The sequence below is a fragment of the Suillus plorans genome (assembly GCF_016647745.1).
Source record: "Suillus plorans strain S12 chromosome Unknown HD556scaffold_24, whole genome shotgun sequence".
Lineage (NCBI taxonomy): Eukaryota > Fungi > Basidiomycota > Agaricomycetes > Boletales > Suillaceae > Suillus > Suillus plorans.
Window position 1 is genome coordinate 50,835 of NW_024537408.1, and position 24,850 is coordinate 75,684.

The 24,850-nt window shown below is 46.5% G+C and overlaps 6 protein-coding genes across 6 annotated transcripts; 2 read left to right on the forward strand and 4 right to left on the reverse strand.

The window, feature by feature from the left end:
• The first annotated feature begins 4,951 nt into the window (after positions 1–4,951).
• On the forward strand, positions 4,952–5,573 carry HD556DRAFT_1366987 (uncharacterized protein). The gene is made up of 2 exons (XM_041302829.1): positions 4,952–5,371; positions 5,437–5,573. Exon 1 carries the CDS (start codon positions 4,966–4,968, stop codon positions 5,176–5,178), a length of 213 nt encoding a protein of 70 aa, XP_041160819.1. The 5' UTR covers positions 4,952–4,965; the 3' UTR covers positions 5,179–5,371; positions 5,437–5,573.
• On the reverse strand, positions 5,260–5,723 carry HD556DRAFT_402267 (uncharacterized protein). The gene is made up of 3 exons (XM_041310506.1): positions 5,607–5,723; positions 5,437–5,548; positions 5,260–5,371 (listed from the first exon to the last, which is right to left on the reverse strand). Exons 1-3 carry the CDS (start codon positions 5,680–5,682, stop codon positions 5,341–5,343), a joined length of 219 nt encoding a protein of 72 aa, XP_041160820.1. The 5' UTR covers positions 5,683–5,723; the 3' UTR covers positions 5,260–5,340.
• A 330-nt stretch (positions 5,724–6,053) lies between these two features.
• On the forward strand, positions 6,054–7,690 carry HD556DRAFT_402272 (uncharacterized protein). Its single transcript, XM_041310507.1, has 4 exons — positions 6,054–6,434; positions 6,489–6,750; positions 6,812–7,071; positions 7,118–7,690. Exons 1-4 carry the CDS (start codon positions 6,309–6,311, stop codon positions 7,589–7,591), a joined length of 1,122 nt encoding a protein of 373 aa, XP_041160821.1. The 5' UTR covers positions 6,054–6,308; the 3' UTR covers positions 7,592–7,690.
• Positions 7,691–9,067: 1,377 nt separating this feature from the next.
• Positions 9,068–10,422, reverse strand: HD556DRAFT_402279 (uncharacterized protein). Its single transcript, XM_041310508.1, has 4 exons — positions 10,251–10,422; positions 10,025–10,197; positions 9,462–9,966; positions 9,068–9,406 (listed from the first exon to the last, which is right to left on the reverse strand). The coding sequence occupies exons 1-4, from the start codon at positions 10,332–10,334 to the stop codon at positions 9,332–9,334; spliced, it is 837 nt and encodes a 278-aa protein (XP_041160822.1). The 5' UTR covers positions 10,335–10,422; the 3' UTR covers positions 9,068–9,331.
• Positions 10,423–11,741: 1,319 nt separating this feature from the next.
• On the reverse strand, positions 11,742–13,421 carry HD556DRAFT_402315 (uncharacterized protein). The gene is made up of 4 exons (XM_041310509.1): positions 13,021–13,421; positions 12,795–12,967; positions 12,123–12,736; positions 11,742–12,071 (listed from the first exon to the last, which is right to left on the reverse strand). Exons 1-3 carry the CDS (start codon positions 13,102–13,104, stop codon positions 12,196–12,198), a joined length of 798 nt encoding a protein of 265 aa, XP_041160823.1. The 5' UTR covers positions 13,105–13,421; the 3' UTR covers positions 11,742–12,071; positions 12,123–12,195.
• Positions 13,422–18,915: 5,494 nt separating this feature from the next.
• On the reverse strand, positions 18,916–20,700 carry HD556DRAFT_402633 (uncharacterized protein). Its single transcript, XM_041310510.1, has 6 exons — positions 20,557–20,700; positions 20,321–20,490; positions 20,095–20,267; positions 19,522–20,035; positions 19,423–19,461; positions 18,916–19,371 (listed from the first exon to the last, which is right to left on the reverse strand). The coding sequence occupies exons 2-6, from the start codon at positions 20,402–20,404 to the stop codon at positions 19,357–19,359; spliced, it is 825 nt and encodes a 274-aa protein (XP_041160824.1). The 5' UTR covers positions 20,405–20,490; positions 20,557–20,700; the 3' UTR covers positions 18,916–19,356.
• Between the last annotated feature and the right edge of the window lie 4,150 nt (positions 20,701–24,850).

A 24,850-nucleotide genomic window follows, 5' to 3' on the forward strand; every position in this document is an offset into this window, starting at 1 on the left:
GAAGGATGTATTCTGCTGCCCCCAGCTCTGGAGAGAGATTTTATCTGAGATTGCTTTTGACCGTAGTGAAAGGTATGATTTCTGCGATGATTTGTATGAATCAAACTTAATGTGTTTTTTCAAAGGCGCTACCTCCTATGAACACCTGCGGACTGTCGATGATGTTGTCTGTGAGACTTTCAAGGACGCGTGTCAGCTCAGGGGTCTGCTAGATGATGATAATGAATGGATTCAGTGCTTGCGGGATGCCTCTCATATGTGCACTGGATACCATACACGAAATCTATTTGCCATCATCCTCCTCTTCTGCAACCCTACAAGCCCTGACGACCTTTGGAACCGCTTCAAGGACAATCTCTGCGATGATCTGCGCCGTCGTCTTGCTCGCATGCCATTCAACATGCCAGATGCTACTGAGGAGGAGGTCTATGACTATGGTCTCTATCTCATCGATGGAGTGCTTCGCAAAAATGGAAAGTCTTTGGATGCCATTCCCCACATGCCTGTCTCTCAAATGGCAGCAAGATGGGGGGCCATGGAGGGTAACCAGTTGATTGCTGAGCAGCTCCAGTACAATCAAGAAGAGCTTCAGCAGGTGGTGGATAGAGGAGTTCCTTCTCTCAATGAAGAGCAGAGGGCGGTCTTTGATGCAGTGGTCGATGATGCAATGCATCGGGATGAGCGCAGACCAGGACATTCATACTTTGTCCACAGTGCAGGTGGATGTGGCAAAACATATCTCTGCAAGCTCATCGCTTCAAAACTCTGTGCTGAAGGCAAGATCGTCCTATGTGTGGCTTCCTCTGGAATCGCTTCTCTCCTCCTGCCAGGTGGACGTACAGCTCATTCGCGATTCAAAATCCCTATTCCCATTCATGAAGACAGCTCTTGCAACATAAATAAAGGAGACATTCTTCATGAGCTTCTCAAGGCCACCTCCCTAATCATTTGTGATGAAATTCCGATGTTACACCGCCACATCCTGGAATGCCTTGACCGCACATTACGTGATCTTCTGAATGTTGATGCTGATTTTGGAGGAATAACCATGCTCTTTGGAGGAGACTTCAGACAGACCCTGCCGGTGGTGCCTCATGGATCCAGGGAGCAGATAGTGGGCGCTACCTTTTGCAGATCTCGCATTTGGTCAAGGCTTCATATATTCCATCTCAAGAGAAATATGCGTCTTGGTCAAGATCCCGCTTCCGACGATTTTGCAAGGTGGCTTCTTGAGATTGGAGCTGGTAGGGGCACAAATGAAGATGGAACTGTGACCCTCCCTGCCCGCATGCGGTGTCGCAACAATGATCTCCAGTCTCTCATCAATGCCCTATACTCAGAAATTCTGCTCCCTGATCGTCCTCCCTTAAATGATTCATACTTCCTGGATCGCACCATTCTTTCTGCAAAGAACACTGATGTGGATGAAATCAATGCCACTATCCTCGAATCATTCCCTGGAGAAAAAGCAGTCTTCACCAGCGCAGACTCAGTCACGGAGAGAGAATACGATTACATTCCCCCAGAGTTCCTTCATACCCTCGCCCCATCAGGCTTCCCTTTGCACAAATTGGAGGTCAAAGCAGGTGTTCCTCTGATGCTTTTGCGGAATTTGAACCCCTTGCAGGGACTCTATAATGGAACTCGCATGATCCTCCTGTCTTGGACCACCCGTGTCCTTAGGTGCCGTGTTCTTAGGGATGGAGATGATGAAGATCAGCAGGTCGATGAGAACACAGTCCTAATCCCTCGCATCACTATGGAATCCAGTTCTGAAGAGAACCCAATCCCCCTCAAGCGTCGCCAGTTTCCTGTTCGTCTTGCATTCGCTATGACAATCAACAAGGCGCAAGGTCAAAGTGTCAAGTGGGTTGGCCTTAATTTGCGGACTCCTGTCTTCAGCCATGGACAACTCTATGTGGCTTTATCTCGCTGCACCCACCCAGACAGGGTGTTTGCTATCTTTCCGGAGCATGAAGAAGGCTCAAATACAACCAATGCAGTATATACAGAAGTGCTTAGAGGACTCACAGATCGTATCAATGATTGACATACTTATATATATAGAACTGACTGATCTTATGTACTATGTACTTTTAGTTTTCTTGAAATGCTGCTCATAAATGTACCTCTTTTTGAAATCCACTATCAAGGCATGATCTTATTCAAAATGCACAATTTATTAGGATGCAGCCTGAGGCCAGGAAGCCAAAGGAGGGCTGCGCCCTCCTTTGGCTTCCTGTGACGAAGGAACAATGCTCATCAGGAGCCTTCAGAATTATTAGGATGAAGCTGAGGCCAGGAAGCTTTAAAAAGAGCGCGAAGCGCTCTTTTTATTGCTTCCTGTGCCGAAGGCAAAACGGGTGTGGACTAGTCTAAGAAGTAAAGTGCGACGGTTTTCGGGAACACTCGCGCGCTCGCGTGGCTTTCGCATAGATACGCTTAGATGCGCTTAGATGCGCTTATGTCGCTTGCCTCGCTTACCTCGCTTAAACCTCTTTTTGGGAATCTCGCGTGGTTTTCTCGCGTGGCCTTCGAGCGCCGACTCAATCTCCTTTGCCCATTAGAACAGCACCACATTTATTCATGAAATTTGAGTGTTTTCCTGCAAGTATTGTAGCAACTGTATATACACAAAGTAAATAGTCAAAATGAAATGGTGAATGACAAAAGGTAGTGACAAAAATAAACAAATAAAAAGGGAAAAAGAAGGGAAAAGACAATGGAGGGACAAAACCTGGGGAAGGGAAGAATTGGGAGATGAAAGATATAAGAAAATTGGAGAATTGCTGGGAGAATTGAGAGAATAAGAGAACAGGGAGACGGGAGACGGGAGACGGGAGACGGGAGACGGGAGACGGGAGACGGGAGACGGGAGACGGGAGACGGGAGACGGGAGACGGGAGACGGGAGACGGGAGACGGGAGACGGGAGACGGGAGACGGGAGGATGGGAGGACATGGGACACAATGGGAGATGGGGGGCAGGGAAAAATGGGAAAATAAATACATTCAATGATACTGTTACATATTTTGTAATTTTATGTTGTGTAGTAGATTGTATCTTTACATTTGTCAAAATCCTGCTCAAAAAACATAGAATGGACTGATCTTATGTACTATGTACTTTTATGTGGTGTGATAGATTGTACTTTGAGTTTTTTTGAAAAGCTGCTCATAAATGTATTTCAAAATTATTCAAAATGTACAATTTATTAGGATGCAGCCTGAGGCCAGGAAGCCAAAGGAGGGCGCAGCCCTCCTTGGCTTCCTGTGACGAAGGAACAATGCTCATCAGGAGCCTTCTGAATTATTGGGATGAGGCTGAGGCCAGGAAGCTAAAAAAAGAGTGCGAAGCACTCTTTTTTGCTTCCTGTGCCGAAGGCAGAACGGGTGTGGACTAGTCTAAGAAGTAAAGTGCGATGGTTGCGGGAACGTTCGGGCGCTCGCGTGGCTTTCGCCTATTTCACCAAAGGCCATGTGGTTTGCGCTTAGCTCGCTTAACCTCGATTTGGCAACTCGCGTGGTTTTGTCACGTGCCCTCGAGCGCCGACTCAAATGGTGTCGCCCGTTGAGAACTTAGCACGACCTTGGTAACTGTATATGTACATGGCATTAAATAATGAAAAAATATGTGTTTGAGCAGGGCAAGGCAGATATGTGATTAGATTTCCCTACTGTAATTGTTATGATAGTGATACAGCAAATAATGGAACAACATATAATACATGGGAAAACACATATGAAATAAAAGAGATTGGGAGATGAATGACAGAAGGTTATGAAAAAATAACAAAAGGGAGAAAAAGACCACTTAGAGACTCAAAAACTGGAGAATGGGAGAACAGGAAAATGGGAATGGGAAAATGGGAGAACCAGAGGACGGGAGACAGGAGACAGGAGACAGGAGACAGGAGACGGGAGACGGGAAGCAGGGAAAATGGGAAAATAAATACATTTAATGATACTGTTACATATTTTTTGTAATTTTACTTCTGTCAAACTCCTGCTCAAAAAATGTAGAATTGACTGATCTTATTATATGTACTACTTTTAGTTTTTTTGAAATGCTGCTCATAAATGTATTTTCAAAATCCACTATCAGGGCATGATCTTATTCAAAATACACAATTTATTAGGATGCAGCCTGAGGCCAGGAAGCCAAAGGAGGGCGCAGCCCTCCTTGGCTTCCTGTGACGAAGGAACAATGCTCATCAGGAGCCTTCTGAATTATTGGGATGAAGCTGAGGCCAGGAAGCTAAAAAAAGAGTGCGAAGCACTCTTTTTTGCTTCCTGTGCCGAAGGCAGAACGGGTGTGGACTAGTCAGATTGACTCGCGATGTGAAGTAGATCATTGACTGGAGCCGCTGGACACGTTGTTCGATGTCATTCATAATTCGCTGAGCCACCGGCAACGCCCGAAAGACTTGCTTACACAGGTGGTTATTTTCATGCGGGCGAAAATGCTGCGCCACTGCTGTGACTGCTGCGGCATCTGCCGCGACGGTTCCAAATTTACAAATTACGCTAAGTAGCAAATTGATTCACGACACTTGCTTGTTGCTTGCCACATACTCTGGACTCTGCATCGCTGCCTTGAAGGGCTTCACATGATTAATATAAAGTCACTTGGGTATTGTTATCTTGAACTGTGTTACTGAAGATTGATCTATAGTGTGTTCCAACTTCCGAGTCCCAGATTTCAGACTTGTGCATTCTGGTTTCTGAAATGATACACAAACGCAAATCCGCCACTGAAGTATGTATTCCAATACGCGAGTCTGCAATACTATGATGCGCAACATAACTACTGAAGCTTTAAAGGACCATGTGTTACACAGCTCGAGTTCATTTTCAGCAAGTACTAAGTACTACACTAGTGTCGCAGCACCAAGTCGTCGCGGGCGTCGCAGTCGTCGCGGGCATCGCGGGCGTCGCGGGCACCATGTCGCAGCACCACCCAAATATGGAAAAAGAAGACGACCGCGACGCCCGCGACAGATCAGTTACTAGTGCCAGAATGTCAGTAGTAACTCGTATCCAGTTCCAAATCATCCTACATTTCTGTTATCGATGGCTTGAGCAAATTGTGTCGTTTGATCCTCAAGATTATGCACTAGCGATGGTCAAATTTGTCAGTCTACTAGTATGTCTTCGAATCTTCTGTGTGCGAGGCTGACAAGGACAACAGGGCTTAATCCAGCACATTTATAGCTACCGTTATCCCTCAACGCTCAGGAGCGACAGGTAAAAAAATTCCATGGAGGACCGAGAACGTGAAGAAAGGTGCCAATGGCCGCATCAGGCTTGAGACAAATGCCCGCAACTACGCAGTCGCTCATTAAAAAAACATTGTATGCAGAGGAATCAGACTACAATGCAGTATGAAAGATCGTTTAGTAACAAGATAGTTGTTTAAGAGACCTGACTTGCAGACCGGGAGTACTGCGAATCTCGGTGATATCGCCTGACCGTGACTCTGGGAGCGTGGATACACACATAAGGAATCGGAGCACCCTCGAGTCCATGGCTCGTTCGGAGGACAAGTACTGGGAGGTTCCAGTGATTAGTAGTAAGTAAGTGTAGTTAATGCGCACTCACGCGCACGGTTTAGGAACATCGCAGCAGTGGTCGCGGCAGGTGCCGCGCAGCAGTCGCAGCAGTGGCGCAGCATTTTCACCATGCCCTTTTCATGCGGCTCAGTTCCGGTCGGGATGGTTACTTTTAACTTACATTCCCCATATGTGTTCTAGGTTGAATTCAGTCAGGCTGGATTTAAGAATATCCCTCTCTCAATAGATACGCATTCCGACCCAGGAAGGCTGACTCAACACAGTTTTTAGACGTGCACTGCTATATCGGACATCACCGAGCCAACTTGCGTTGCGGCATTCTCCATACTACTTCACCATATGGACGTCTTCCCTGTCTCCGGCGTTTTACTCAATCACACTGTGGTTCCTGTCATGTCTTGCCTTGAGGCCAGTCTACCTCGCCGTTTGTATCATTCCTTCTTTCGATAATAGTTCGAATTCAATCGATTTCGGTCCCAAACTGAAGTGACAAGACGAAGCATTGGGACAAATATAACTAGTAGCTGTGATCCGGCCACTATAGTTCATTTTGTGTCATGTGACACCATGGTTATTGACACTTCATCGCCACAAGCATGCATTAGAAGGAACGATTATAGTAGACTTGTCATTGTCAACATTCTAGACTTTAAGATAACGGATCCTCAATCTCGCCCGCCGCCAAGCTCAACCTGAATATAATCGTATCCACCCCACAGTACGTCACTCATTCAACATGCCATCCCATCTTTCACCCGCCCTATTCGATTCATCAGCTGCTCGTATTAGCATCTTTCAAATCTCCAACTCACTAGGCACTGAACTGTTGGATGATTACATCGGACTCATAGCAAATCAAAAGGTCAGTCCATACCCCGCGAATTTCAACCTCTACATCCTGATCTGTATCTCATAGCTTCGGACTGAATTATTCGTCTTGTCGTTTTTACTCAAAGATCGAGTCTATCCTGCCGATCTTTGGGAATTAGTTGGGGAGCGTAGTATAGAAACGAAGCAAGAAGAAACATTGCGATTACACCAGAGTTCTTGTACTGGTGGAGATGACGGAAGTCATGCAATTGTGGAGCGAATTCTCATAGAAGAGAGGAGGAAGCGGTGCCAGATAGAGGTGTCTCTGTACAGCCAGGCCATCGAACGCCTCGAGCAATACCGGACGCGTGAGTTTCTTTGACTTCGGGATGTCGATTTTTGGTCTAAACAAACCTTCTTGCTCTGTAGCATTACCACATATCGGCGATTCAGCCACGCATAACATCAGGATGCCCTCAGCAATGTCGAAGAAAGAGGTTGCACCTTTGACCTGTCCGATAGCTACGCAAGAGATGTGTGAAGCTTGGATAACTAGGAGCGAAGCCCACCTCATCCCAGCTGCAGAACCCTTCATTGAACGTATCTCACCTTCGGACGATTCTACTACCTCAGGACAGGATCTATCAACCACTGTGCAAGAAGAAATACCAAAATCCGCCATTTTGAACGTGAGTACTGTAACAGCCTGCTTAGCTGCGCTCACCATCTCTCTAGCACATCACCCCTTCATTACCCCTGTTGAGCACGTGGGTCACCACTACAGCTAAAGAAGCCTTTTGCAAGGCATTTAAAATAGAACAGGCCAGTCAAGCGGAACTGGTGGCAAAGTCTCTTGCGAACATGCGTGACAGCGGTTATATGCGCACTCGCGAGCGGGATTCGTTCACCTTGCAAGCAAAAATGCGCCGAGCCAAAGCCGAGATAGATCTATATACCCTCGCCATCGACAATACCCATGAATTCAATTTCTCTGACAACAGTGCGTACAGATCGATCACGTGTTTTCTGTCACTACTGATGCCCATCCAGGTTCATCAACGTCCTCTTCTGATCAAAGTTTTCGGCAGCCTTTGTTCGAGAAAGTGTATCGCTGTGAGGAGGACGTCGACGATGATTCGGACGAGGACTATAAATATTGGTAATGTAGGTTTTCATGTAATGGTCCCATCCTGTAAAGGCACACATTAATACTAGTTACTACTGATCGAAGGATTCGAGCATGAGACTTACTTCTGAACTTACCTGTGTAACGGGAAGGACTGCAAGGGAACCCAAGGCCAAACCTCTATAGCGGGAGGCTACGGCTCTATCTATCGAGGACAGCTATCACACACGCAGGACTACCGACTACGAGCCAAGACTCCTGCCACCGCGCTAGGACACCTGCTACTGCGCCCGGACCTGCCTAGGTCTGATGGGACGCCCTGCTCCACCTGCGAGTTGGTGAAAGTTTAGACTTGAACTGTTCCTCTGATCGCGATCGCTGTGACCGCGGGAATCCATGCACCGAAATCGAATTGAGACAGAAAGTACGGCCTCCGTTCAGCTATCATTTTGATGAGATGGAAGTAGAAACACACTGACTTGCCGTTGACATGATCAGGATCCGACAGTGTTGATGAAGACACGCTACTTGGATAGAGTTCCGCCATATATGTCACATACAATATTGGTATGCACTCTGATTCGAAAGATGTTCTTTCCGGGCCTCATTTTATTTCTTCCTAGTTTTCGTCTTCATCTCTCTCTACTCCATCGATGAAGATCGACTTGTGGTTTCGATAAAGAGGCTTCTTGCTCGTTTCCACGTGCTCATGGTGCCAGGTGCGATATGGTTAGTCCCGATTATTGAAACAAGTTTAATGTTTGAATCCCGTCCGACCTCAGTACTACATCCGATGGCGTATTGATATGAGCCGGAGCATACCCGGATCAACACACCTTGATTCAGGGCCTTGCTAGAGGTCCACCGGCCCCTGCCCAGCATGAGGCCTGAGGCTCTACGACTCTTTATTCACATCGCTTGTCGTGAGCCCTTATACTATTTTTACAGGATCGTAAGCATCAGACGGGTCGTGATCGCACCATTATGATATCGCTACTGCCGAGCAGGGTCATATCAAGGCCTCAAGAGCTCGAGGATCTCATCAGACACAGCTTAAAGCTACCAAGTCAAAGTCGCGATAGAGCCGAGACGATATCGACTTGGATATGGATCGTGAGTCTGACTCGCCGTCATAAACCCTAAACCTCTCACTCGAACTTTATATCTAGGTCAACTTCTTTCTTCCAATTTGCGCTCGATTAACGCCTGCGAACTAAATTTATGCTGAAATCTGAATATACGTGAGGGACGCGCTGCGCGTTCCCCTATATATAGCATACTGGCGAGCACTTCTTAAAAACCATGATGCCTCTCGCCAAGCTTTTTACGGCTGCAGTTGGTTTTCACGTCTCCCCAGAGCCTGCAAAAGGTGAGTCTGAATTCGACGGAGATGCTTGTTGCATCTGTGTAGTGGTTCCTGCAGGTAAAATTAGTGCCCACTCGATTGGACGCGGATTTGACTACTAACTAGGGAACAGTCTGGCGGGTGTAGTCTACAGGTGCTGGCAGCGAGGGTACGCTTTAGATCGATTCATGTCCAGGTGAAACGGAGTTGGAGCTTCAAGCTTTAAGCGTTGGACAGTGTATAATTTCAAACTACATAGGCTAATCAAGACACTGATATCATACAAAGATAACAATTTACGCGAATATTGCTGTTATGACAGATTGGATGAATGTTGGAAGATACAAACTGAGCAGAACGCGCTCCACTTTCCTATCTATAGCAAGAATCGAGAACGCAGTGGAGCGATCTCCGCCTTCCGTCCGCTTCTCGCTCATCTCGGCTTTGCCTTCATGCCTTAAGCGTCAGTGAAGTACGTTTAGTAAACTGAATAACATACCGTGCCTTTGGTTTTGTCCGCATCTTTCTGCTGCTGCTTATCATTCTGGGTAGACTATCTGTCAATCAGCCCCACGACATACGGTCTCGAGCAAAGGATTTTCACTTACGGAACCTGATCCAGACGGCTTATGGCCATTGGCAGCTCCATTCCCATTCGGATTCGGTTTCGAATTCGGGTCTGGGTCTGATTTTGTCTGCGACTGCGCACCCTGTTGATTAGTAGCATGACTGTTGAGTGCGAACACTTCAATCAAAATCCTCTCCAACTCCTTGTCTGCATCAGCGGAGGACAGGTGCCTGCCCTCCGCTGCGCTCCTCGCACGGTCACGGGCCTCGAATATCCTGAGGAGGGTGGGTACTTTGAGTTTCTCACCCTCCTCATCGGTTATTCGGGTCGTCCGCTTGCACAGGAGTTTGTATGCAGGCAACAGAAGCAATTTGTCGATCTTGTGTTTGTCGTACGTGGTGATTTTCTCAATGGGTTCTATATTGAGCTTCTCGAGCTCATCGATGGCAAGCTTCTGCATATCTAGGAATTGCCACTTTGTCGAGAGCTCCAGTATGGTGAGCCAATGCTCTTTTGGTTCAGTCAGGCTTCCGCGTCTGTACAAGCTGTGACGGGGATCGATGACGATGCCTGTGAGATATGATGATTTAAATGGATGCTTACGGACTATACCAGACCCATAAGAATTTCGTAAAGTCGGCGGCGGTTACTTCATCGAGTCGAAACGCGCTGGTATCGGAAGTTCCCCCCTGGGGTGTTTTTGCAAATTCCTGAATGAAAAATTGCGATTCGCGCTCAAAGAAGTGTCGGTGGACACGAAATAGAGTGCCTTCAACCTGCTCGCATATGGCGATCAGCGCGAGTGAGACACACAAAAGTTGTGGCGTACGTGGAAGGTGATATTACCATCTTTAAGATAGTATTCAGGATGACAGTTCATTCGGGACACGCCGTTCTGAGAACCGTGTGCCATGGTTGATATGAGTGCAGATGATGGTTGTGTGCTAGGATGTTATCGAAGTTCGCGGGAATGATACGACCGTTTTATGTGGGACTCGAGCGCTTGAAGAGTCAAAACAACACTGTGACTCGCTTGAAGATGTACCGGGACGATCCGCTGGAACTGCCGTATTCCTAGGATTTAGAAGCCTCATGTTCGTTGTTTTGGGCAAGTGCACTTGGGAAGGAAAGGCGAATTGTGACCCGTTCCGTGGCCAGGACCATCGATGGGCCTAATGAAGCCTGATACTACGATAGCACAGCATTTCAATGCATATGACACCCACAAATCGAAGTCTGATAAATCAAAGATAAGACAAATTGAAAACGAGGCGTTCATGTGAGTCCTCATCTGATTCAATTGCTGCGGAAAGCTAGAACTATTGCCCTGAATGAACATGCTGATCGTTTTTCCAATATGAATATCGTAAGAGGCGAGTCAGCGATGCGGCAGCGGTGCATATGTGTCCTGTTCAATCTTCTGGAACAGTATTGGCTGCCGCCCGTAGGTAGTGCAAGCATAGCGTATGGAGAGACAAACCAACAAAGAGAATCTGCATCCCTGGCGCTCTAAAGCTAAGACCATCAAGGGCATTGCATGAGAGGTTTAACTTCTGAAGACGTAGTTAGCGCTTATCATTCAAATGAAGAGCTCCTTGTGGCTACCACATCGCCAGTAACTTTTACATGGGACTCTGGTACACTCAAGGAGCTCTGAGCAGGCGTGAAAATATGACTAAAGTCGCTGAGCGAGAGAAATTTGATATTGAAAACGGTACAGTACCACCGGCAACGCCCGAAAGACTTGCGTACCATTATATTCATTTGTCCCTGCTCATTTGTATCTGCCGCCACTTATCCGTACTTATTTGCACCTGCTCGTTTTTTCGTTCATACTTGCCCCTACTTGTTGCAGATTGTCTGCATTAGAAACTATCGACAATATACCCATGGACTTTTACTAGCGTTTTTTCGATGAAACAAAGCCAGCAAACTCTCGAAGCTTCCGCACAATTCGATCATATTTGCAGGGAATACAACATTCTAAATTATTTCGGTTTAAATGCATGATCGTTTAGTGTTTTTTTAACAATTACAATTCTGGTATCGTCGATAACTCACCTCGTCGTCCGGCCTCTCAATGCTGACTTTATCATGTGTTTCGCTTCGCTGGATTTTTTTGGCGTTCGGTTCAAATTTGAACCCCTCAAAAAACCGAACCTGACCGTTCTGAACCGTTCGCGAGGATCTGGTTTTGGGTTCGACTATTTTTTGAACCGGGCTATGGTTCAGTTCGACTACTAGCCAGGAAACAGTGTGGCGGGTGCAGAGAAATCAAGGTACAGGAAATGTTGCAGCTGGAAGACGCTTGGAGTAAGTACAGGTGCTGGCAGCGAGGGTACGGTTTAGATCGACTTATGTCCAGGTGAAACGGTGCTCGACTGGACTTTAAATTCTCACTGGCTGTTGGAGCTTCAAGCGTGAAAGTTTATTCAACAGCGTATCATTGCAAACTACATAGGCTGTGCATCAAGACACCTGATACTATACAGAGATAACAATATATGCGAATACTGCTGTCATGACTGATTGGATGAACATTGGAAGGTACAAATTGAGCAGAACGTGCTCCACTTTCCTCTCTACAACAAAAGCCAAGAGCCCAGTGGAGGAATCTTCACCTCCCGTCGGCTCCTCATGGTTGCCTTGCCTATATGCCTTGAGCGTCAGTGAAATACATATAGTAAGTCGCATAACATACTTTACTTTTGTCCGCATCTTTCTGCTGCTTATTACCATTCTGGGTCAGTGGGTAGACTATTTGTCAATCAGCCCTATGGCATACGGTCTCGAGCAATTTTTTTTTCACTTACGGAACCTGATCCAGATGGCCTATGGCCATTGGCGGCTCCATTCACATTCGGCGTCGAAGTTGCGTCTGATCTTGCCTGCGACTGCGCACCCTGTTGATTAGTGGCACGACTGTTGAGTTCAAACACATCAATCAAAATCTTTTCCAACTCCTCGTCGTCTGCATCAGCGGAGGTCGGGCCTGTGCGCCTGCCCTCCGCTGCGCTCCCCGCACGCTCACGAGCCTCGAATATCCTGAGGAGGGTGGGTATCTTAAGTTGCTCACCCTCCTCATCGGTTATTCGGGTCGTCCGCTTGCACAGGAGCTTGTATGCAGGCAACAGAAGCAATTTGTCGATCTTGTGTTTGTCGTAAGTGGTGATTTTCTCAATGGGTTCTATATCGAGCTTCTCGAGCTCATCGATGGCAAGCTTCTTCATATCTAGGAATTGCCACTTTGTCGAGAGCTCCAGTATGGTGAGCCAATGCTCTTTTGGTTCACTCAGGCTTCCGCGTCTGTACGAGCTGTGACGGGGATCAATGACGATGCCTGTGAGATATGATGATTTAAATGGATGCTTACGGACTATACCAGACCCATAAGAATTTCGTAAAGTCGGTGGCGGTTACTTCATCGAGTCGAAACGCGCTGGTATCAGTAGTTCCCCCCTGAGGAGCCCTTGCGAATTCCTGCAAGAAGAATAGCGACTCGCGCTCGAAGAAGTATCGGTGGACACGAAATAGAGTGCCTTCAACCTGCTCGCACATGGCGATCAGCGCGAGGGAGACGCACAAAAGTTGTGGCGTACATGGAAGGTGATATTACCATCTCTAAGATAGTATTCAGGATGACAGTTCATTCGGGACACGCCGTTCTGAAAACTGTGTGCCATGGTTGATATAAGGGAGATGATAGTTGTGTGCTATGATGTTATCGAAGTTCGCGGGAATGATACGACCGTTTTATGTGGGATTCGAGCGCTTGAAGAGTCAAAACAACACTGTGACTCGCTTGAAGATGTACCGGGACGATCCGTTGGAACTGCCGTATTCCTAGGATTTAGAAGCCTCGTGTGTGTTGTTTGGGCAAGTGACTTGGGAAGGAAAGGCGAATTGTGACCCGTTCCGTGGTCAGGACCATCGATGGGCCCAATGAAGACCGATACTACGATAGCACAGCATTTCAAGTGGATCCAGTGCATATGACACCCACAAATCGAAGTCTGATAAATCAAAGATAAGACAGCCTGAACACGAGGCGGTCATGTGCGTTCTAATCCAATTCAATTACTGCGGAGAGCTAGAACTATTGCCTCGAAGAGACACACTAATAGTTAGTTTTTCCAATATGAATGTCGTAAAAGGCGACAGAGATGGGCAACGAGTACATATGCGTCCTGTTCAACCTTCTGGAACAATACTCGCTGCCACCCGTAGGCAGTGCAGGCATAGCGTATGGAGAGACCAACCAGCAAAGAGAATCTGCATCCCTGGCGTTCTGTGAGACCATCAAGGGCATTACATGAGAGGTTTAATTTCGGAAGCCGTAGTTAGGGCTTATCATTCAAATGAAGAGCTCTTGTGTCTACCAAATCACCAGTAGTTTCTATACTGGTCTGTGGTACACTCAAGGAGCTCTGAGCAGGCGTGAAAATATGATTGAAGTCGCTGAGCGACGGAACGCGAGAGAAATTTGATATTGAAAACGGTACAGTACCACCGGCAACACCCGAAAGACTTGCTTACACAGCACTGTGACCACAACTTGAAAACCCAACTACGATCAAATTTGCCAGTACTTGTCACTGCTTGTTTGCATCAGTCGGTACTCATTTGCACCTGCTCGTTTTCGTTCATACTTGCCCCTTCTTGTTGCAGATTGTCTGTACTAGAAGCTATCGACAATATACCAATGAACTTTACTAGCGTTCTTTCGATGAAACAAAGCCAGCAAACTCTCGAAGCTTTCCCACAATTCGATCATATTTGCAGGGAACACAGCATTCAAAATTAGTTCGGCCTAAATGGATGATCGTTTAGTGTTTTTAATGACAATTCTGGTATCGTCGATAACTCGCCTCGTTGTCCAACCCTTCAATGCTGACTTTATCATGTATTTCGCTTCGCTGGATTTTTTTGGCGTTCGGTTCAAGTTTGAACCCCCCAAAAATTGTCTGATATCTCTGAAGATGGGAGAACACTGTAGGATGAAGACCAGCTTTTACATCCTGCATATGCTTATGAGCACGATTCTGGTCGATTTGGCAGAATTGTTCTTGCTGCCACATGGCAGAAACTGCAAAAACCTATTCAATTGATTACGACCCTTGAATATTAAAGCATCTCCGCGAATCGCAACCGCGGAATGCTCGCTCGAATCACCGGTCTTCTCATCCAAATCTCTCGCTCATAGCTTCATTATTTGAACCCGCAGTGACCCTGCGAGCACAGTAACAAAGTTGAGAAGTTGATTTTCATTCTCTTCGATACTTCTGGTTTGTACTCGGTCGATATCTCACATCAATTTCCCCTCACTCACTCATTGCTCCCTTGTATACAGTACCTGCAATTTGCCTATGCTATCAGTAGGCCAGCTGACCCCGCAACTGCTGCGCAGAGTGTCTTTCGGAAATTGATACTCCTCATTCTTGGCATGAGCTTGGTCGAAGATCCCTGATACAGTAGTCATGGTCACAGTCATCACCGCTCCCCCTAAGTTTTAGATAATCACGACGATATCAAATCATTCCATGGCATACTCCGATGACCCTATACTTCCTTAAAGACAAGGAACTGTGTTGACGGAATTAGTGACTATCGGCCGACGCTCTTCCAAGCTCCTCTTCGTCGTCAACCGTCTTTTGTATCCCGTCCAACACTCGCTCGATGAAGAGAACCACTCTCGAGCTCCCATGCTTACCCTTTGGGGGCAATTACCGCGCAGGCAGTAACTTTAACTTTGTCGCCACCTTTTTTCCTCGTCATAACGCTAACAACAATGGTCGTTTCTTCTCAGACTTGAGCTTAGTGGACCACCAGCAAAGATCGGCACGGTCGATCATTTCAAACATCTACATTTCTCGAGCGGTACGAAAATTTGTCCAAAGCAACTGTATCGATTGGCTGCGAACCAGCACCATCAACTACGATAGCAAGGTGAAAGCAGAAACATGACCCACTGTTACGACATGCCACTCGGGCTGCCGGCTGAATTTTCAGCTGGCTACTATAAGCAGATGAAACCTTGACCCTAAGGCGCGCAGGTGAGTCATGTCATTGAATCCTGGTCGCACAGCAACCTGCTCATACTCACAGAAGCATAGTGGCACTTCAAGCCACCGCAGCAATCACCGTCTGATTTGCAAGGTTCAAAGCTGCATGCACTGACGAACATAGGTGCTGTCAAAGCAACAACAATGAGGGAGAGACGCATTTTCTATGTGAGGTTATGCGGTTCTTGCAGGATATCTCTGAGGATGAGGGAATGTTATAGGACAACGGCCAGCTTTTATACCATCCATATACTATTGTGCGCGATTCTGATTATTTTGGTAGAATTGTTATTGCTGTCAGATTGTAAAAATTTCGGCAGAACCTGTAGGAGCGGGCTCTATTGATTACGACCATGCCGCATTGTATCCCGATGGCATATCTCACTTACTCATCGTTTCATCATTTGAACCTGCAGTGACCCTGTACAGCGACGAAATCGAGAAGTTGATCTCGTCGATACTAAGTTCCAGTATGTACCTGTATGTACTCGTTATTTTTCTCTCACTGGCTCCCTGATATATAGTACTTGCAATTTGTCTGTGCTAATTGTAGGTCAGTGACCCTGCAACTGCTGTGCAGAGATAACGAACATCAACAAACTACGATGCTTTGTATAGAGCTGTATAGTGCATAAGGGGCAATTGCCGCGCAGGCAGTAACTTTAACTTTGTCGCCACCTTTTTTCCTCATCATAACGCCAACAACAATGGTCGTTTCTTCTCAGACCTGAGCTTAGTGGACCACGAGCAAAAATAGGCACGGTCGATCATTTTCAGATAAATTCAAATATCTACATTTCTCGAGCGGTACGAAAATTTGTCCAAAGCAACTGTATCGATTGGCTGCGAACTAGGTATTGCACCATCAACCACGATAGCAAGGTGAAAGCAGAAACATGACTCACTGTTGCGACGTGCCACTCGGGCTGCCGGCTGAATTTTCAACTGGCTACTATATACAGAGGAAACCTTTATCCTAAGGCGCGCAGGTGAGTCACGTCGTTGAATCCTGGTCACACAACGACCTGCTCATACTCACAGAAACATAGTGGCACGTCAAGCCACCGCAGCAATCCTTGCTTGATCCGCAAGGTTGAAAGCTGCATGCACTGACGAACATAGGTGCTGTCAAAGCAACAACAATGAGGGAGCTGAGACGCATTTTCTGTGCGAGGTTATGCGGTCCTTACAGGATATCTCTGAGGATGAGGGGATATTATAGGACAACGGCCAGCTTTTATATCATTTATATACTAATGTGCGCGATTCTAATTGCTTTGGTAGAATTGTTATTGCTGTCAGATTGCAGAACTTTCGGCAGAACCTGTAGGGGCGGGCTCTATCGATCACGACCATGCCACATTGTATCATAACCCGATGGCATATCTCACTCATTCATCGCTTCATCATTTGAACCTGCAATGACCCTGTACAGCGACGAAATCGAGAAGTTGATCTCGTCGATAAGAAGTTCCAATATGTACTCGTTGTTTTTCTCTCACTTGCTCCCTGATATATAGTACTTGCAATTTGTCTGTGCCAATTGTAGGTCAGTGACCCTGCAACTACTGTGCAGAGATAACGAAGATAAGCAAACTACAATGCTTTGTGTAGAGCTGTATCAAAGCTGTATAGTGCATAAGTTGGTTTAGTTCATCTCAGCAGCTCGTGAATCTGTACAGATGCCGCTCACAGACCACCCAGTAAATACCCAATATCTGTTGAACTGCAATTTTTTTCAGTGTTTATGTATGTACAGACACTCAGGGCACTCAGAAAGCAAGAATTATGCACACACCCTCTGAACTGGACCGAACCGGACCACGTACTACTTGAAGTTGGGTGCGAAGGATCGGAAACAACCGGACCGTCCTTTTCATCACATGACCCTATACTTCGTGGACGAAATTACTAGTGACTACCAACCAACGCTCTTCCAAGCTTATCTTCCTCATGAACCATCCCTTGTACCCAATTCAACACTTACTCGATGAAGAGAACCACTCTCGAGCTCCCACGCTTACCCTTTGACATCCATTACCGCGCAGGCAGTGATATTATCCCCTTTAACTTTGTCGCCACCTTTTTTCACATTCATCGTAACGCCAACAGCAATGGTCGCTCGTTCCGACAGCTTCTCAGACTCGAGCTTAGTGGACCACGAGCAACAGTCGATCATTTTCAAATCAATCTCAAACATTCACATCGCTGCTCGAGCAGTACGAAAATTTGTCTAAAGCAGCTGCATTGATTGGCTCCGAACTAGGTACTGGATCATCAAACATGATAACAAGGTGAAAGCAGAAACATGACTCACTGTCGTGACGTGCCACTCATGCTGCTGGCTGAATTTTCAACCGACTACTACAGGCAGATGAATCCCTCACCCTAAGGCGCGCAGGTGAGTCATGTCGTCGAATCCTGGTCGCACAGCGACCTGCTCATACTCACGGGATCATAGACACACTTCCAGTTACTGCAGCAATCACTTTGTGATTCGCAAGATTCTACAGCGCCTTTACATGCACTGACAAACATAGGTGCTGTCAAAGCGACGACGACGCCGACGAGGGAGAAACGCATTTTCTGTGCGAGGTGATATGGAATCTTCTGAGGGGGCTATCTCTGCGGATGGGGAAATGTTATAGGACAACGGCCAGCTTTTATATCATAAGTATCATTCATATACTAATGGGAATGATTCTTATCGTTTTGATTTTTATTGCTGTCAGATTGCAGAAATTTCGGGCATGAGCGGGCTCCCATGCCACACTGTATCATAACCCAATGTCTGGCTCGCTCATCGCTTCATCATTTGAACCTGCAGTGACCATGCACAACGACGAAATGGAGAAGTTGACTTTCATTTTCATGAATTCCATCGATACTCCCGATATGTACTCGTTTTTCTCTCACTCACTCGTCAAAATAGTACCTGCAACTCGGCTCTGCCAATCGTCCAGTAACCCTGCAACTGCTGCTCAGATATAACAAGGTATCTTTTGGAATTTGATGCTCAATTCTCATTCTTGGTATTCGATTTGTTAAAGATACCTGTGTGTGCTGTGGCCCAATATTCACAGCTCCCTCTAAAGTTTTAGACGATCACGACTATGTCAAGTTACCATGGCGTACCCTGATGACCACGTACTTGCTCGGAGACAAGGACCAGTGTTGGCGACACTGGTGACTATTCCTAGTGAAAATTGACAATAAAGAGGTGGATAGGTAACAATAGACGTCTGAGTATAAACTGAGGTAGATAGGAATCTAAGACAATCGAAACGAACAACTTGAGTTGGGTTGTAGCCTTTATAGCCGGTTATCCCGCTGAGTCTTCGTAGGTTTGTGTTTTCACATCCAGTGCTGTGCCTTCTTGGGACTATGTATATTTAACGCACTTGAATCATTGATCGCCTTTTAACCTGCTTTCACCCTTATGTATTGAATGTTCGTGCTGGATCGACGTGTCTCTGAATTTATTTATACTTGATACTTATACAGATCACTACACAGTTCGCGATACGGATGTCCTGTGAATATCTCCCTAATCCGCACTTGCGATTTCTATTTGACCGCCTTGTTAACCTTTTCACGTCCTATGCTGCTCTACATCAGGGAGTTATTCAACTCACGCCGACAGCAACACTTCTCTTCAGTCTGGCGCTTCGATAGCATATTGCAGAATATATAACTGAACAAGAATATGAAGACTATGGTATCATACAAAGTACATGGCTAGTGCTGCGGTAACTGACTCAATGAATGCTGGAATGATGAGATAAACAAGTACACGCTCCATTCTCTGCTCCGTCACGAATTTTGTCGAGCGGACAGTCGAGCAACAACCTTCGTCATTCGTCGGTTCATTTCTCAGTTTTTTCTTCCCTACATTTTTCCGGCATCAGTGGATTGCATTTAGCGAGTCGGATTACATACCGATCCTGCATTTTTGTTGTCTTTCTGTTTATTGTCATTCTAAGATTATCTTCAATCAGCCACACAGCACAGTCAACCAAGCCGAAGAATGTTACTTACCGAACCTGATGTAGACGTCTTGTTACCATTGGGGGTTCCATTCCCATGCGGTTTCGGAGTGTTTATGAATGGCACTTCCTCTGGTTTTGTTGACGGCTGCGTGCCTTGTCGGTTAGCGTTATGACCTTTGAGACTGAATACATCGATCAATATCCTTTCCAACTCCTCGTCATCTGCATCAGCGGAGGTCGGACTACGACACCCGCCCTCCGCTGCGCTCCTGATTGCACGCTCGCGAGCCTCTTGTATCCCGAGGACAGTGTGCAGTTTGAGCTGCTCACCCTCCACGATGGACATTCGGCCCACCCGCTTGCACAGGAGCTTATATGCGGGCAAGAGAAGCGATTTGTCGATCTGATATCTGTCGTAGGTAGTGATCTTCTCGATGGGTTCAATGTCCAACTTCTGGAGCTCGTCGACAGCAAGCTTTTTCATCTCTGGGAATTGCCATACTGTCGAGAGCTCCAGGATGGTGAGCCAGTGATCTTTTGGTTTGGGTTCGCGTCTGTACGAGCTGTGTGCAGTGATTAATGACGATGCGTGCGGGATATGATGATTTAGATCAATGCTTACGGACTATACCAGACCCATAAGAACTTTGCGAAATCGTCGACGGTTACTTTCTCAAGTCGAAACGCGCTGGAATCGGAAGTTCCCTCCTTGGGAGCCCTTTCAAATTCCTTGACGAAAAATTGCGATTCGACTTCGAAGAAGTGTCTATGTACACGGAATAGTGTGTCTGCAACCTGCTCCCATGTGATGATCAGCACGACAGAGACATAGATCAGGTGTGGCGTACTAGAAAAGTGATATTACCATCTTTCAGATAGTATTCCGAATGGTGGTGTACCGGCGATACGCCATTATTGGATCGATTTGCCATGGTGCAGATAAGTTGTGGGCGAGAGTGGATTTAAAAATGGTCGGAGATCGCGGCCACGACGCGGCCTTTTATGTGCGACTCTGGCGCTTGAAGAACCAAACAGCCACTGATTCATTCGAATATATCCAGGGATGATCCGCTAGAACACGCACCAACTCGCGTGATCCCAGGATTGGAAGCCTCGTGTTCGTCGACTTGGAGAAGCGTTGGGAAAGAAAGGCGACTTTCGACCACCATCGATAGAGTTCGATGGAGCTTGATACAACAATCGCACAGCATTTTACGCGAATCCAGTGGATACGACGCCTACAAATCGAAGTTCGATAACTCAAAGATAAGAGAGCTTGAACACGAGGCAATCAGGTACCTTCTGATTCATTCAATTGCTGTGGGGCTAGAACGGTTGCCTAGAATTCCATGTCGTAAGAAGCGAGTAAGAAATGCAGCAAGGATCCATATTTCACAAGAACCGAGCTCCACATACATAAACGCTGCTTCCATTAGGGTACAACATGCACGAAGATCAAAAAAGGATCAAGAAAGAGTGACGCTCTGAGACTGATAGCATCAGATTCAAGGAAAAGGCCCGAACAAGCCGCGACCTTGTCCTGAATGTAATAAGTCACAAGTGAAGAGCTCCTTGTATTTATCAAACCGCGATAAAGTCACCATTTAGTTGTATGACAAAATACAAGAAATCCAAGTGTGAGTGTGGTGATCAGAACAACTTGAACTTTAACGCGATCGAGGAGAGAGTTTGAAAATTTCAAGATCAGACCTGCTTACGTATACACAGCATCTCGGCTCACCGACTCGGATGTCCTCGGATTATTATCACCTTTATTTGCAGGATTTCTATGTGGCCAACATGAACTGCTTTGCTTCTGACACGATTGTCGGCTAATTAGCATGTGTCATATTTGGTGCTCGCTGCTGTCGGTGGATCTTTCAACGCTGCCCTTGTATTTTGCTTGTATGTACATGGACTCACGACCCCTCGCCATTAGCTCATCCCCACAATTGCTTTCGACGTATCTCATTCTACGGGAACGGCTCAACACACCTTCGCGTTAACGCTCGTCCCGAGCGTGTTCGACAACGGACAGAGTGTAACGGATATGCCTTCCAATGTTCTCATCCTTCACCTATAGCACCCAACTTCGAGAACAAAATACGAAGACACCTCATGCATATATAGTCGCTTTCGTCGAGATATTGCGTGGTGCGTTTTCTGCTACATTTCAAGACGTATATATCTAAAGTGGAGGTATCCAGCACCTACGAGCCGTTCAAATTAGCTGCAAACCTCACGAAGGCGTGCATAGGCATTCAGCCACCTTCCGGAAGTCCTGCTGGGGTACCTTTAGCGGTTAATGAAGCGCATATACCCTTTCCGAATGTCCAAACGACAAGGGACAACACGCATACATCCTGCTTTCTATGATATGACGCATATATTCAACCCTCTAGCGCGTGTCGTACGCATATAAGGCTAGGGTCCGCTGTATAGGGTCCCTCGCTATATATGCGCACAACATCCTGCTAGTCTTCCTTTGGAGCGACCAACCAATAAATTGACAACGCAGACGCATCCATATCTCATCAAAGCTCCAACGTTGATGCACGTGCTCGATACAACTATGTCCTTCGTCTACGGGGTGTCATCAATCCTCTAACCACTCCCACATGTCACGCAACACCATACGCTCGAGCCTTGTCTGTAATCACACTACTTCACAGCGGACCTCCCCCACTGGTCTCGCACCTTCCGAGGGGTGCACGCAGCCGTCCTGACTGGCACCTTGCTATTCATTTTACTTACGTGATTCGCTACGAACATGACTGAAAGGTTTTGTATTTTCTGACGACGTATATGCAGTCTTGACGTGTGCTGATGATCATGTCAAAGTGAATAGTACGCCACCATGCTTTTGACTCTTGATTGTACAGATACGCTGCTCGTCGAGCTCTAGTGTAGAATTTATTGCTGTGACGAAGTGTAGTGAAGGTAGCGTGATCAAGATCTCTCCAGGTATGACTCTCATGACAGTTTGCTGAAGCACAACGTCGATAAGGGGAACGCCTGTGCCGCGTCACTTCTGAGGAACTCCGATTTCCACAGTCTCCATTCAGCACGGAACACTCAACGCAATGACTTCTCGCCTACCTAAGCGAGCGATTCAAAGGTCAGATGAAAGGGAATCGAAGAAGGCAAGTGGATCGTTATGCTTCATTGAAACAGGCGAAAATCTAGAGAACCAACCCTCGCAGCTGAAGAATGACAGTGCCATTGGATAGTCCATCACCCTTATTTCAATCTTCTATCTTTGCCAATCGAGATCATACACTGGATGGTAGAGTACTCGGAAATTTTCTGGCACCATCCCGTACCCATTTACCGTGATTGATACAAGCGTACAAAATACTTGTGATTTCAAAGGCGATTAAATCTAGCGTAAACACGTTCAAAGATATCCGGGGTGATCAGCCAGAACATGGACTCACTCTAGGACCGGAAGCCTTGTGTTCGTTGATTCGGACATGCGTACTTGAGAAGGGAAGGGGGATTGCCAGCCTTTTCTTGGCCTGAAATGGGGCCTGATATCTACAGCATTTAAATGCTAATCCAGTGTTCAAGACGCCTACAAATCAAAAGTCAAAGATAAGGCAGCCTATACACCAGATAATCAACCGGTCATACGCAGTCTGGTCCACTGCTCGTAGAGATACACTGACAATATTAATGTTGCCAGTACAAAGTTACGAATAAAATTTGTGGGGGGCAATCGAGTAGACATCCAGCGAGTATGTATTATAGTATTTTCCATGAGTCATGACCATGGGAACACTGCGACACATGCTCAGTGCCTCCATCAGGCACAACATAGTTGTAAACAGGTGAGCGAAGAGGATCCGCATCCCTGGCGCTCTGAAGCTGAGAGAACCGGGGAGAGGTATGAGTATTTTGCTGAGTGAAGCCCGTAGCTTTTCGAGCTTGGCTACCAAATCACCGCAAATGATCATAATTGTTTGTATATTGGCAGAGACAAGGAGTTTGGGGAAAAGATCGAGCGGCGTGGTGGTCGACGTTGGAGTCGATCATAACAACTTGAACATGACAGTTTCAACCAGAAGGTACCGGCAACGCCCGATAGCAATTTCGGACCGTTCGTTTTCGGATTCGAGCGCTACTTCAACGCATTGCGAGAAACAATCCAGACTCGATGGCCTTCCTCCCGTTAATAAAACCTCGTGTCACGACTCTACTCGACAAGAAGAGTGTTATGCACATTTCTGATAAGTTATTTGTTGTCTTCTCTTGTCTTTCCCCACCTATCCCAAAAACTTACTTACAACATCCAGTTACTACAATAGCCCGAGAAATAATATGAAGACGCCTCTAGCATAGTCGACACTTGTAACCTGACACTCGTATGTCAAATCTCTGTATCCCTCTGCACAGCGCGTTAGATATTCAAGAACATCCTTCACAACGACTTCTCGCCCACCCGACGGGCCGAGCGAGCGATTCAAACACGAAGAGAGTCTAAGAATGAAAGTGGATTGTTATGCCCCACTGAAAGTAAATGCTAGGTGTTAACTATACAATGCTCATGATCACTCTTTGACATCTCACAGGCAGCCTACATAGTTAAAGCTCGGCAGACCAGTACGTGAACAGAACGCTTCATTTCGAATGGCATGATCGCAGGATAGTTCACCTATGTGTGACATACAACATCGACAGGCATGCCTTTGCTTAATCGCAACTTAATCGAGTAATCAATATTTCCCTCCCGATTCAGAAGCTCTCGTTTGTTTTCGTATCTTTCATTGCTGCAGATCCGCTGATGGTAATTTAGTAGATGCTTCCCACTCCTGATCAAGCTCGTGACACAGCTTCTGAATGTCAGGCCGTCAAACCCATCATACATTATAGTAGATATAGCTACTCGAGCGTATGTTGAGTTTGACGACTAGTTAGCGTACAATATGGTGAGCTGTTGACTCTTGAGACTGCAGTCATTTTGATGGGTTGGACTGTACCCTTGACGATACAAGTGACCTTGACAAGAAGCGAACTCACCAGGGCATTAATTTTTGATGTTTGAATCTGACTGCGGTGTTTTTTGAAGCACTGGCCCGAGTGCAGGCATACACCTCGACATTCCGGTCCCTAAATTTACGCTGGGACAACTCAGCCACGTCCTAACCACAGCCGCTTTCGCGTATGTTCACCCTGGCTCAATTTGTTGTAAAATGGGCGTGACTATTGTGCTTGAAACGTCACCATATTGATATCGTCGATGACGTCTTGCCGAGTGCATTCGTCCCTGATAGAAGATATGCCTTCTTCACATATCTTCCCCGCCCGCAAGCCCCTGACTTTCTTTCGAACCGCTGTGGCTGCAGGGTCATACTGACAGACTTTTCCAAAGGGAAGTA

Coding starts and splice junctions, on each gene's coding strand:
- HD556DRAFT_1366987 (XM_041302829.1), top strand. CDS start 4,966: ATGGAAAAAGAAGACGACCGCGACGCCCGCGACAGATCAGTTACTAGT.
- HD556DRAFT_402267 (XM_041310506.1), bottom strand. CDS start 5,682: ATGGTGAAAATGCTGCGCCACTGCTGCGACTGCTGCGCGGCACCTGCC. Junction 5,549..5,606: donor TGCTGCGATGTTCCTAAACC/GTGCGCGTGAGT, acceptor GGAACCTCCCAG/TACTTGTCCTCCGAACGAGC. Junction 5,372..5,436: donor CGAGATTCGCAGTACTCCCG/GTCTGCAAGTCA, acceptor ACTGCATTGTAG/TCTGATTCCTCTGCATACAA.
- HD556DRAFT_402272 (XM_041310507.1), top strand. CDS start 6,309: ATGCCATCCCATCTTTCACCCGCCCTATTCGATTCATCAGCTGCTCGT. Junction 6,435..6,488: donor GACTCATAGCAAATCAAAAG/GTCAGTCCATAC, acceptor TGTATCTCATAG/CTTCGGACTGAATTATTCGT. Junction 7,072..7,117: donor CAAAATCCGCCATTTTGAAC/GTGAGTACTGTA, acceptor CCATCTCTCTAG/CACATCACCCCTTCATTACC.
- HD556DRAFT_402279 (XM_041310508.1), bottom strand. CDS start 10,334: ATGGCACACGGTTCTCAGAACGGCGTGTCCCGAATGAACTGTCATCCT. Junction 9,967..10,024: donor TTATGGGTCTGGTATAGTCC/GTAAGCATCCAT, acceptor TCCCCGTCACAG/CTTGTACAGACGCGGAAGCC. Junction 9,407..9,461: donor AGCCGTCTGGATCAGGTTCC/GTAAGTGAAAAT, acceptor ATTGACAGATAG/TCTACCCAGAATGATAAGCA.
- HD556DRAFT_402315 (XM_041310509.1), bottom strand. CDS start 13,104: ATGGCACACAGTTTTCAGAACGGCGTGTCCCGAATGAACTGTCATCCT. Junction 12,968..13,020: donor ATGGTAATATCACCTTCCAT/GTACGCCACAAC, acceptor ATGTGCGAGCAG/GTTGAAGGCACTCTATTTCG. Junction 12,737..12,794: donor TTATGGGTCTGGTATAGTCC/GTAAGCATCCAT, acceptor TCCCCGTCACAG/CTCGTACAGACGCGGAAGCC.
- HD556DRAFT_402633 (XM_041310510.1), bottom strand. CDS start 20,404: ATGGCAAATCGATCCAATAATGGCGTATCGCCGGTACACCACCATTCG. Junction 20,268..20,320: donor ATGGTAATATCACTTTTCTA/GTACGCCACACC, acceptor ACATGGGAGCAG/GTTGCAGACACACTATTCCG. Junction 19,462..19,521: donor AGACGTCTACATCAGGTTCG/GTAAGTAACATT, acceptor AGATAATCTTAG/AATGACAATAAACAGAAAGA.